This window comes from Pan paniscus, chromosome 1, assembly GCF_029289425.2.
Source record: "Pan paniscus chromosome 1, NHGRI_mPanPan1-v2.0_pri, whole genome shotgun sequence".
In the NCBI taxonomy this organism is placed as follows: Eukaryota; Metazoa; Chordata; class Mammalia; order Primates; family Hominidae; genus Pan; species Pan paniscus.
In genome coordinates, this window is record NC_073249.2 from 132,780,491 (window position 1) to 132,793,178 (window position 12,688).

Sequence of the window (12,688 nt, forward strand, 5' to 3'; positions counted from 1 at the left end):
TTCAGCAAGATAATTAAGAAATTCCCTATGCAAATTTCTGGAGCTCTTTCTTTTTCTACATCCTTAGTCTCTGGTACTCTGTCCTACAGATTCTGGCAACTCCAATCTCCTGGAACCATGATCTCTGTCTCTTCAAGTTGTCAAGGGTGCTGTGGTCAAGAATGTGACTTTAGGCAGAAAGTTGGGGTAATTGTGGGGCTTACCTTATTTGTTTATGATCCCATCTCTCAGAGATGACAGCCCTGAGCCCAGTGCTGTGTGTAGTTCAGTGTCTGAAAACAATATATATTTTGTCCATTTTTCTAGTTGTTTACTACAGTGGAAGAGTATGTCTGTTTTTATTTATTCCTCCATTTGATTTTTTATATATATAAATATATAATATATATAAATTATATATATCATATATAATTACATATATAATTATATATCATATATAATTATATATATAACATATATATATAATTATATATAAAATTACTATTTTTTGAGACGGAGTTTTGCTCTTGTTGCCCAAGCTGGAGTGCAGTGGTGTGATCTTGGCTCACTGCAACCTCTACCTCCCAGGTTCAAGCGATTCTACTGCCTTAGCCTCCCGAGTAGCTGGGATTACATGTGCACGCCACCACGCCCGGCTAATTTTTTGTATTTTTAGTAGAAATGGGGTTTCACCATATTAGCCAAGCTGGTCTCAAACTCCTGACCTCAGGTGATCCGCCCGCCTCGGCCTCCCAAAGTGCTGGGATTACAGGCGTGAGCCACCGCGCCTGGCTGCATTTGATATATCTTTTAAGGATAATCTAGAGAATTTTCTTTCCATCTTTTTTCCTGCAGTTTATTTGTTGAAGAAATCATGTTTATGCTATAAAATGGCCCACAGTCCAGAATTTTCTGGGTAGATACTGTGGCATAATTTAACAAGTTCTTAGGTCTTATAGTTTTTTATAAAGTGGTAATTGGATATAGAACAGGGTGTTTCACCTTGGCACTATTGACCTTTTGGGCAGGATAATTCTTTCTTGGGGATGAGGGTAGTCCTATGCATGTAGGAAGTTTAGCAGTATCCCTGTCCTCTGCCCACTAGATGTCAGTAGAATCCCCCTCCCCAGTTATGACAACAAAAAATGTCTCCAGATATTGTCAAATGTTTTTAGACCCATGTTCTGCTATGAAAAGTAGGCTACCTAAACTACAGAATTGTCTTCAGGAAGATGAAGTAAAATTAACAGTACTGGTAATGTCACCACTGCAGATAGAAAGAATACTAATCTGTGCAGTCTGGTACCACAAACATTTTGAAGAGAACACATGAGGAAGATTTGGGGAATATAAAAGTTAAGGCTGCACCGAATGGCTGACTTGAACAGTGTCATAGAGGATGTGAATTTCTGTTTGAGAAGGAAAAAATACTAGAGGCAATAGTAATATAAATGGTAAAAACACAAGTATTTAAAAAAAATTATATGTTGCTTCCAGAAATGTTTTTCTGCAACTTGTTGAAAAACTTAAGCTATTGGACTGCTATGGTAGATATACTGATGGTTTTACTCTTTTTTTCTGAACACTACAATTTTATTATAGACCAAGAATTTCGGACTTGCAGAAAGGTATTATTGCATCTATTAATGTGCTTTTCATATTTAAAGTGTATTTGTGTGATAAATTACTTCAAACAAAATCAAGTCAGGGGAGATTAATAAAATAACCCTTTTAAATTAAAAGTAAACTACCATTTTTGCAAATATTTCCAAATGTCATCATCCTCTGGATGAAGGATGGCAGATAATGTATTTTTTTAAAGGTTTAAGAGGAGGATTGAGATTGAGAGACTTCTCAAAATTTCCCTTAGACAACCTTACTTATAGTTTATTTAACCTTCTAAGTAACATTCCTCGATTCCCAAATAGCCAACTATTGTGACTCTGTGTCAGATCCTATGCACAGTAGTTGGCTGTTTTGGGATGGCTTAGGGGTAGTTCTGGTTTAGGGGGTGTTGAGAATAACCCAGAGCAGCTATGAGGGACAGACTTTGCTTCCTTGAGCTCCCTGAGAGTTGTCCAACCCCACTCTCCTTGGCCTTCAGAATTCTTTCTTCATCCCCCACTGATGTCCTTCAGTTTTGAGTCATCACTGGGTGAGTGTCCATGGTGCATCATTCTCCAGTGGGGTTTGAAGGAGTCTTTGTTTTTTAGATGTCTTCAGTACTGCTTGTCATATTAGTACTGTTAGGTTTGAGGTGTAATGGAAAAAATTTTAAAAATGAAGTCTGAAAAATAATTGTGGAAGCAGGTAATCAAGGAGCCTTGGATTCTTATGTTTATATTTTTAAGGTAACAACCTCAGAGCCTAATTGGCTTCATTTCCCCCAGAACTGTTTGCATGTGAGAAATGACCCTCTTTCCTTTCTCTATCGGTGGGTAGTCTCTATCACCTCTGTTTGTCTCTTTTATCTTCCTTATCTCTCTCCATCTCATTTTCTTTCTCTGCTTCCCCTTATCTCTGCATATTTCTTTCTTCTTTCCCTCGTCTTTCTTTCTCCTTTATTGTTGTCTCTCTTTCCTTCTCACATATTTGTCTCTCCCTTTGTCTCTCTTTCCCTGCTTTTCTCTCCTCCTTGTGAGCTCCTTTCTCTTTGTCATACCCCCACCTCCATCCATACACCCTCTCTCTCCATCAGGAACTTGTTCATGATTTTGTCAGTGATGCTTCCAGTTCCATTTTAGTCAGCAACACAGTCCTCTTTATTAAGGGAAATGGTGTATAAGTGCAAAATAATATATTTTAAAATAGACTTAAGAGGGTGTTTGAGGTTGAGGGACTTCCTCAAAAATTTCCTTCCAAAAACCTTACTTATGATTGAATCGTAGTTGCACTGTTCAGCCTCCCCTTGGCCTGGGGACTCCTTTGTCTCCTCTTATTAGTTTGCTTCAGTTCAGGCATCATTGGCTTCCATGGTGAGAGTCCTTGGCGCATTTTTCTTTTTCAGCACGATTAGAAGGAATTTTGGTTTTTGAGGTTTCCTATTTGTGGCAGGACCTTGTTACTATTATTTTGGGGGTTTGAGGGGAAAATCTGTGTAAGTTGAGTCCAAAAAATCCAGTATGGTGCCAAAGTAACCAAGGAGCTGAGTTTTCTTATTTATCTTTTCTAAGTAGCACCTGAGGAGCCAAATTTGTTGTATTTTCTTAGCATTGTTTTTCCTGTAAGGGTTCAAATATATGTCTATGTAAGATGTCCCTCTTCTTTCTTTGTCAATGAGTTTTTCTCTTGCCCCCGCTACCCTACTTTTGGTTCTGTCATGCTCACTTACTTTTCTGTTTGTTAAGTGGGTAGTCTCTCCTTTTATTTTTCTTCCTTATTTTCTCTTTTTGCCTTCACTTATTTCTGCCTTCCTTGGTTTTCCTCCCTTTTCTTGTGTCTGCACCTCATTTTCTTTCCAGTTTTCCTCAGCACATTCTCCTGTGTCTTTTTCTGTTTCTCCCGTGTGTGGTCATTTTTCTCGCAGACCCCAGCACTACCCACAGTCTCCCTCCCTGTGTTTTTTCCTGTTTCTCTATGAGTTCTTTCTGAATGTTCCAGCACTGAGGTAAGTGCCATCGCTTGTTCCAGCGAGTGGTGTGATATAGGGACTATGTGCTTTCTAGCCCTGCTTGCTATAATTATTCCATCTTTCTCAGACTTTTTTTTTCTTCTCATTATGAAGTGAGTTTGAAAGTGCAGCTAAGAAAGAAAGGACCGGGCACAGTGGCTCATGCTTGTAATCCCAGTACTTTGGGAGGCTGAGGCGGGTGGATCACCTGAGGTCGGGAGGTCGGGAATTCGAGACCAGCTTGGCCAACATAGCGAAACCCTGCCTCTACTAAAAATACTAAAATTAGCTGGGCGTGGTAGTGGGTGCCTATAATCGCAGCTACTCAGGTGGCTGAGGTGGGAGAATCAATTGAGCCCGGGAGGCGGAGGTTGCAGTGAGCCGAGATCACGCCATTAGACTCGTCTGGGCGACAGAGCGAGACTCCGTCTCCAAAAAAAAAAAAAAAAAAAAAAAAATACAGATAGGCCTAAGTGGAAACTATTACCCTCCATAGAGGGCAGAGGGGCAGAGTAGATGGCTGGTTTTGAGGTAGTTCATTCTTCATTCAGACGTGTGGCGCCCTTCCCCAGGCCCTAACCCCTGGAAGAGGGAGGAAAACGGCGATCCACCGAAGTGTCTCATAAGAAATGTAGCTGCTCATCTGGCCATTAGCCGCATCTAGTCCTCAGGTGACTTTTCTCTGAGTCGCTCTGCCTGTCCCCTGCAAGCCAAAAGGGCAGCCGACGCAGCCTGTGATGCTGGGACAGCGTCCGGCCGCGCGCAACTGACGGTCGCGTTCTGCGCGCGAGCTAGTTGCCTCCCGGACCTGCCGCGGTCGCCGGCCCCGCCCCCGGGAGCGCGGGCCAATGGGCTGGGCTCCAGGGGGCGGGGCTGGCGGGCGGGCGGTGCGGCCGTGGCGGTAGCTGCAGGGGCGGTGGCGGCTGCAGTGGTGGTGGTGTCTGTGGCTGTGGCTGTGGCTGCGGCTGCGGCTGCGGCTGAGATTTGGCCGGGCGTCCGCAGGCCGTGGGGGATGGGGGCAGCGAGCTCCAGCCCTCGGCGGTGGCGGCGGCCGTAGGTGTGGGGCGGGCGTCCGCGTCCGGGACGCGAGATGGAGCGCCGTGGTGAGTGTGAGGAGGTGGCGCTTGCTCCGGCCGCGGCGGTCGTGGCTCCGGGCTGGGGTTGCCCGCGCGAGCGCCCGCGAATTGCCGTCCAGGGTCCGGGAGGCCCGCGGGGCGGCCCCGAGTGGAAGCGGTGGCAGGCTGCGCTAGGGACGGGTGTCCTCGAGCCAGGACTGGAGTCCTCGGGAAGGGTCCGGCCGGGGCTAGGGGCGCGCCCGGCGAGGGAGGCGCGGACGAGCTGGGGAGGACGCCAGCGGTGGCCGGGAGGAGACGGTGACGATCGTAATTAAAGTTAGCACACAGCGCGTACAACGGAGGTCCGCCTGCCGTTCTGAAGGCTTTGCACATTTTAACTCTTTTAATGTTCAGAACACTCCATGATTGTTCGACTCGGTTCACACGGGGAAACCGAGGTTAAAAACCTGCCCAAGCACACAGACTAGTGGTTGGCAGCGTCAGGACCTAAACCCAGGCGCTTTTGCTCCGGAATCCATGCTCCTGATCACTATGGGTCTGTGTTCTTGCCTGGATTCTATTCCCGCTCCCACCTGCCCTGACTGCAGCCCTCACTCCAGTTGGGCTCTCATTCCTGAGATATTTTAGGATTTCCGTGGTGCATTTTCTCCTGGTCTGTGTTTTTTGGGTTTCGTTGAGAGTTTTCCTCAGTCTCAGAGGTTTGTCCCAGTTCAATTGTGGACGTGTTTTGGGGTTTGACAGTTTTAATTAAAAAAAAATTTTTTTGGGGGGCGGGTGAGCTGGAGTTGGACGTTTCAAGGTGGAACCCTCGTGACTGACGAGCCTCTTGTCTCTATGTTTATCTTTTTAAAACTTTCTCAGAGGGTATTGGCCCCAAATGTTTTTGGAGGGCAGGATATTACCTGCTAATGGCAGGAGCTGAGCTCTCCTTCCCTTCTCTCCATCTGTCTCTGTGACTGTATCTCTTGTCTATAGTTTATCTTTTGTCCGTCGTTACCACCGTCGGCTGTCCATTTTGGTTGCTCCATTCTTCCCTCTTTATTTAAATTCTTGGATGAGGAACTTGCTCTTTGGCAAAGAGTAGTTTTGGCTGGTCAAAGGAGAGTACTGCCTGCCAGGAATGCTAGACATTCTGGAGGCGTGGGATGCTGGGCAGCTTCCTCTTTTTAAAGCGTGCTAGGTTCAAACTGTACAGAAATGAAGTGCATGTGTATTGCATGCCTTCCTTTAAAAATTGTTTGCATAGTATTGATAAAACTCTTTCTCACATGTCCCTATTCTGTTTTTGTGGAGAGTGCTTTTTAAAACCATAAAGATTTAATCATCGTTTTAGGATGAGCTCATCTAATCTTTTTAGCATCTCAAAGTAGATTCTTGCCAAATCTGAAATTGTGCTGAAATAGCAGATTTCTGAAATATCTGGCAATTTTTCCTCAAGAAGAAATGGTAAAATGGGAAATAGTAAGTATAGATGTTTGGGGGCCGTTTTACACTTCAATTAGAGAGCCTAAAATGAAACTACTGCCGTAATGTGCATTTGGCAGGGGGCATGCGTGGGGCAGCGGACATTTGATTGACACAGGCTCCTGCAGTCGTGGGGGATAGGAAGTTTGTGTCTACATTTCTAATGCACACAACACTTAGATTTACAACATACAATGGAAGTGGTTTTGCACGGTAATTTTCCACTTGCTAGAGAATTCTTTGAGAAGTGGATAATACATGTTTTTAATATTGTTGGTTTGAAGTTGAAAGAGATGCACCAGAATTAGTGTGTCAAAAATATTTTGCACAAGTCTATTTGCACAGTTCAAATTTCACTTGGAAGCTTTTTAGTAGGTTTCCACAGAGTCAGTTAAGTTTCTACAATTGTTTCCAGTCCTGTATTTCTTGCTCACCATCCACTTATGTATTGTAGTGAAGCCACATCTTGTTCAAAAACAATTTCCCACAATAAAGCACTGCTAGTAATAATGACTTTTCTTTATGGTTCATCTTTATGATGAACCAGGCACTCTGCTAAGTACTTTGCATGCGTCATTACCTAATTAAGTTGCCAGTTGCAGTCTGTTAGTAACTACGTTTTATGTTACTTCCAACAAGAGAATATTCATTTTCGCACATGAGAAAGTAGTGTATATGATCTTGGAAAGTGTGTGTTGTTCCAGCTTCTCATTATCATAGTCCATTTATGAAAGCTTGGGTTAAGTTTGTTATTTTAAACGTTTTTTCAATTGTAATGTTTCCTTTTTTTACTCTGGAATATGAAAAGTAGTAATATATAACAAAATCAGCACATTAATCATTATAATGCTGGCTAGAGGTAGGGTATAATCCTTTTTTATAAGAGGAGAAGAGTTCCTCTTCTCCTTGCCATGTGTTTGATGTTGTTGTTGCTGTGTTTGTTTTTTGCAGATTTTTAAAGTCTTGTCTAAAAATGTTCCAGCAGTTTTGAAACACTTTGAAAGTTTGGGTTACTATTTTACATGTAGTTACTTAAAGTAAATTATTTCTGCTAAAATAGGTAAATTGTTTTAATGTCTTTAATTTTTGTAACCATCTTTACCAGTGACAGTGACCAATTCTCTAATTTACCAAGTTTAAAAGCTGTCATAACTAAACAGAATGACGTTATTAAGTAAACTGCAAGAGTGATGTTTTGTTAGGCTAATAGCATTTTGGTTAGTAATTTGTAAAAGAGCTGCCCAAAAAAGACACTTTGAATTTTTGTTTTGTTTTTGTTGATGGGAAGGAAGACTTAGATATAATAATAATGCTCAAAAATTGCCCTAGATTCATTTTAGAAATGATGTACGCATATAAGGATTAATGTTAGATAGGTTTGAAACTAGTTTAAATGTAGAAGTTAGATTCTCAGAAATAATTTGAGATTGACAAAAGGACAGTGAATAAACAAACTTTAAAAATTATAAAGTGTGGTCCCCAGTTTAATAATCAGGAGGAGCAATAATAGAAATCCAACTTTGATTTCAGTTTTATGTAATCTTCCCTCAGCTTCATATACTTTTCTTTTTGAAACATACCATTTTAGAGAGTTTTTTAAAAATTTATATTTTCACTTCAAAACATTGCAACAACCCAGAGTTATTTTTGTTTCTGTAAAAATTAATTGAAACTTTATAAGTTTATAAGCCTATCTGCAGATAGTTCTAAGTAGTTCATTCCTCATACGCCAAGCATTGTGCTATGATCAGAGAACACATGGTTAGCAAATAGACATACATGGTCTTGATTTCCATGAGATTATACTCTAGCTAGGAAGACATGATCTATTTGAACTGTGGTATGAGCAACGATGAAAAGTAGAGGATACTATAGAACATCTCACAGGAGATTCTACTCTGGTTTGATGGTAGTGGTTTTGCTGGGGGATGGGGATGGTCCAGGAACGTTTCTTTGAGGAGGTAAGCTTTGAGCTGAGATCAGAGTGAGTAAACAAAGGAGAAGGAATATTCCAGGCAAATAGAATTACATATAGACAGGACCCTGAGCTGAACAGTTGGTGTTTTTCAAACTGTAGGGTCATGACCTATTATGTGTAGGAAACCAAGTTGGTGAGTTGCACCCAGCATTTTAAAAAATGAAATGGGATGGAATTTTTAAAAACTCACATACATCCCATGGAGCCTTACCCAGAAGCATGCCACACACAAACATAATACACTTAACATGTATTATTATGTAAAATTATTTCCTGGTGAGAGTCATCGTAAACAAATACTGTTGGAAGAATGAGAAGGAGGTGTGTGTGGCAGGAGTGTTGAGAGCCAGCAGGTGTGTCTCCATATGACATTGCACAGGTAGGTAGGAGCCAGATCTCATGTTGAGCCTTGTAGAGCATGATAGCTTCTCACTTATCCTTTGGAAGGGTTTTCAGTAGAGAAATGACATTATGAGATTTATGTTTGAAATGTTCACTCACTACATTTGTGATGAGACAAGAATGGATGCAGATAGATCATTAGGAAAGCAGTATAGTAGCTCAGAAAAGAAATGATGGTAATTCACTAGTGTGGTAGCAGTAGAGAGAAGTGGGTTGATTAGAGAACCCTGTAGATCAGAAAGAAAAATGAACTATGGAGTTGGGTGAGATATAGGAAGGAGTAAATGATACAATAATATATCTTACATATGACTAGAAACGGATATTACATAAAACTTTCTAGTGGGCCAGGCATGGTGGCTCATGCTTGTAATCCCAGCATTTAGCTAGGCTGAGGTAGGAGGATCACTTGAGCCCAGGAGTTTGAGACCAACCTGGGCAACATAGTGAAACTGTATCTCTACAAAAAAAAAATTCTTTTTTTTAGCTAGCTAGGTGTGGTCTTGTGCCCCTGGAGTCCCAGCTACATGGGTGGCTTCGGCGGGCAGATGGCCCGAGCCCAGGAGTTTGAGGCTGCAGTGAGCTATAATCACACCACTGCACTCCAACCTGGGTGACAGCGTGAGACCCAGACTCAACCCCTCCCCCCTCCAAAAAAAAAAAAAACAAAAAACTTTCTACTGTAAATTTTATAGAAGTCCTTAGTCATCTACCATTTTTAAAGTAGCCAAATATTCAAGACAAAATACTTGAAAAAACGTGTTAATAATAAAGTGTGAGTTAATTTAATTCCTCCAGTTATTTCCTTTTTGATTTCCAGAGATACAAACAAGATTAGAACTTTTAACTCTGGAAAGGTAAAATGAGGGTGAAGAAGAAAATAACTATGATTTTCTTGAGTTCCAGCTATGTGCCAGTATTAGGTGTTTTAACATATGAAGTCTTCTAATTTTGTGATCCCTTTTCATCCTCACACAAGCCTGTAAATAAATTGTACTGGTCACATATCTAGAAAATACTAGAGCCAGGATTCAAATCTAAATTCTTCTCATACCAAAAGATTACCTTTTTACTACCATCCTGAGATTATCAAAAATATTGCTCTGATGATCACACGTGTTTATTTAACCAGTCAGAGTATGTCAGATTAGTGGGCACCCTTGTAACTTATTTTCAACAAAGAAATATCCTTGATGAGACTTGGTAATCCAGGATGTGTTGTGTGTGTATGTCTGTGTATATGTATGTATATGCATTATTAGGAAAAACTAACTGTAATTGAACTTTTATGTTCTCGACACTTCTGTATCATCGCGTCATGTAATCCCTACAATAATCTCATGAGATAGGTGTTGTCAGGATGTTACTCCCATTTTATAAATGAGCATACTGAAGTAAAGAGATGAATAGATCATACAATAAGTGACAGAGGAGGATTTTAAGAACAGGTATTTCTTTTTTCAAAGCCCATATCTCATCTTTATTTTTGAAGGTGATGTCATGGAAGGAGAATATGACCTTCTACTAAGTGATGTTTCAGAACAACTTTTACAATTAAATAAAATTCTATACCCTAGGAATCAAGAGGAAGTTATTAAGAGCATGGATTTTGGCATCAAGGCAGATACAGGTTTAAGTCCTAGTTCATTATCAGTTGAGAGCTTAAGACAAATTTTTAACCTCTAAACCTCAGGTTCCTCATTTGTGAAATGTAAAGAACAATAGTTTGCATGTCAGACTTGTCAGAATTACTGGTATTTAATAAATGGAAACTGCTATTATCAATAATACAGTGATTGATTATTGATTTTTGATTTTTAAAAATTTAAAAATAGGATACCAAGGTGGGCTGTGGGCTGTTTGTGAAAATCTAGTATAATATTTCCCTGGCTGATTTAGTTTTTGTGTTTCTTTCTCTCTCCTCGCTTGTTTTTGTTTTGTTTCTTGCCCCCTTAAGGGTTTCAGTTTTTCTGACTGTTACATGAAAGGATGATTGCTCACAAACAGAAAAAGACAAAGAAAAAACGTGCTTGGGCATCAGGTCAACTCTCTACTGATGTTACAACTTCTGAAATGGGGCTCAAGTCCTTAAGTTCCAACTCTATTTTTGATCCGGATTACATCAAGGAGTTGGTGAATGATATCAGGAAGTTCTCCCACATGTTACTATATTTGAAAGAAGCCATATTTTCAGGTTTGTCACTTTTCTATTAGCATTCTTGCTGGATAGTTTGTAAAATTTTAAATGCTGGCCTAGCAGATAAGTTTGTACACAGTGGTAGGAACAGGGTATTCTGCTTTAGTTATTTTAGTGCTTTTTTCGCCAAATCTTTGATGGTTACAGTGTAAACTATTTTATAATCAGATAATAGTGTAATACCTAATAGAAACTTCAGTGTGAGGGAATAAGAATACAAAAAAGAAAAATATCTTTGATTTCTGTGGTTGGGTCCATTTGACGTAGGAAAATTTGACATCATTGGAATTTTAACCTTTTTGTTAATGGTAACACAGTGCATTGATTGGTCTTAAATAAGCTGACTAATGTTTATAATTTACATTGTTGACACTGTTACCTAAATTCACCTTTCCACATTTTAGATGAAGTTTTGGTATCTAAAATGACTGCATTTTTTTTTTTTTTTTAACAAAAATCAGACTTAATTCTGTTTTGCCGATCTGTAACATCTTGAATTAAGGGCTAATCACAGAATTCTGTCTAGTTAGAAATGAATAATGGAGCATGAGACTCTGTTCCTCTAAAGTAAAAGATTGTATATCTCTGACTTGTTCTTAGTACCTGTCTTTCAATGTTTAGTGCCTCTTAGGTCTAAATTTGATGGCAAGGATAATAAATAGTTACAAAAACAGCTCCTATTCTTCTATGATAAATGGCAGTTTCATTTCCATATTCATAATGGTATGTCTAGATATAAAAATGAAGATTCTCAGTGTTATTTATATGAGACCTCTTGGGGCTTTATAGAAATTTGTAAGATTTCAATAAATATTTCTATGTATATATATAAGTTAAATAGTTATTTTCTGATGGACATTTTGAAAAACTAAAATTGTATCTTGTGCTTGTACTAAATTTAAGAGTTTATTTCTAATCTGTTATTTTCAGGTTGAAATGCCCAAAATGACTGGAATTGAAGCCTCAAAGTTTTAGTATTTGAGTTTTCCTTAAAACAACAATCACATAAGTGATTCTTTTGAGAACGTATACATATTAGAAAAGTTGTTCATATTCCCATTCATTTTAATAGCTTGATTTTGAAGTCTGATTGTGGATGATTAAATGGCAGTAAAGTTACCTAAAGTTATTGTGGAAAGATATCCTAACTACATTAAGTATTATAATGGTAGTAAATTTACCAAAATGATAAATTTGCCATTTATTTAAAGAAACATAGCTTTGTAATAACAATTTGTTCTTAACTAGGTTAATTTTTTAAATTTATAAACAATAAAATGTATACTTCTTGATATGCAGTTCATTAACTGGATTGATTTTTAAGGTGAAATTTAAAGTGATGTATTAGTTGACAAGTCATTTACCTTGATTTAAGGTGTAAAACCTGATTTTATTTAATGCCTCAATTTAAAAGCATTTTTATTAGTATAAATAAGATTTCTAGTTAAGATTTCTATTTGTTTTTAGTTATTTTCCTTAAAAGATTTATATCTCTTAAAAATCTTCATTTTACATAATTATCCTTGTGTCACAGATTTAAAATGATAGTAATTTAAAACAAGCTGGACTACTTATCTCCAAAAAAAATTTTTATAAGAGTTTTAAATTGTGAGCAGACACTTCAGAGAATACTGAAGGTCAACTGAAAGTTGACCCTAAGTGAGAAAAGAAAAAAATAAGATACAGAAAGAGACTACCTCCTGAGGTAAAGGGATATGTATGGAAATACATACACTGAAATTTAATTTTAAAAATTCATAAGGACATTATCAAAAAGTTTGCAATTTATGGCCAGCAAATTAATTACAAAATAGATAAACTGTTTTTTTGATAACCAACTCAGTACTATGCAGTGGCCAGAGGATGTTCATTATTTACCTTTGGGTTGATTTTTTGTCTTTGAAATATCGTTATCAAAATCTAGAAATAAACTAGTTAATTTGAGTTGATGGAACCTTTTTGTTTTATAAACATAAATGGAC

At 38.9% G+C, this 12,688-nt stretch overlaps 1 protein-coding gene across 4 annotated transcripts in view; it reads left to right on the forward strand.

The window, feature by feature from the left end:
* The window catches only part of ARHGAP29 (Rho GTPase activating protein 29), a 124,550-nt gene that overhangs the window by 33,256 nt on the left and 78,606 nt on the right, over window positions 1-12,688 (forward strand). For 2 of the 4 annotated variants that reach the window (XM_055115880.2, XM_055115884.1), the window contains exon 2: window positions 10,467-10,703. The exons of 1 other annotated variant lie outside the window; for it this stretch is intronic. In XM_055115880.2, the coding sequence (XP_054971855.1) occupies window positions 10,499-10,703 (205 nt within the window). In that variant the 5' untranslated portion in view covers window positions 10,467-10,498. Of the gene's footprint in view, window positions 1-4,444; window positions 4,693-10,466; window positions 10,704-12,688 lie in introns of those variants that run through there. One more of the 4 variants, XM_003808439.7, reaches the window with a different exon arrangement.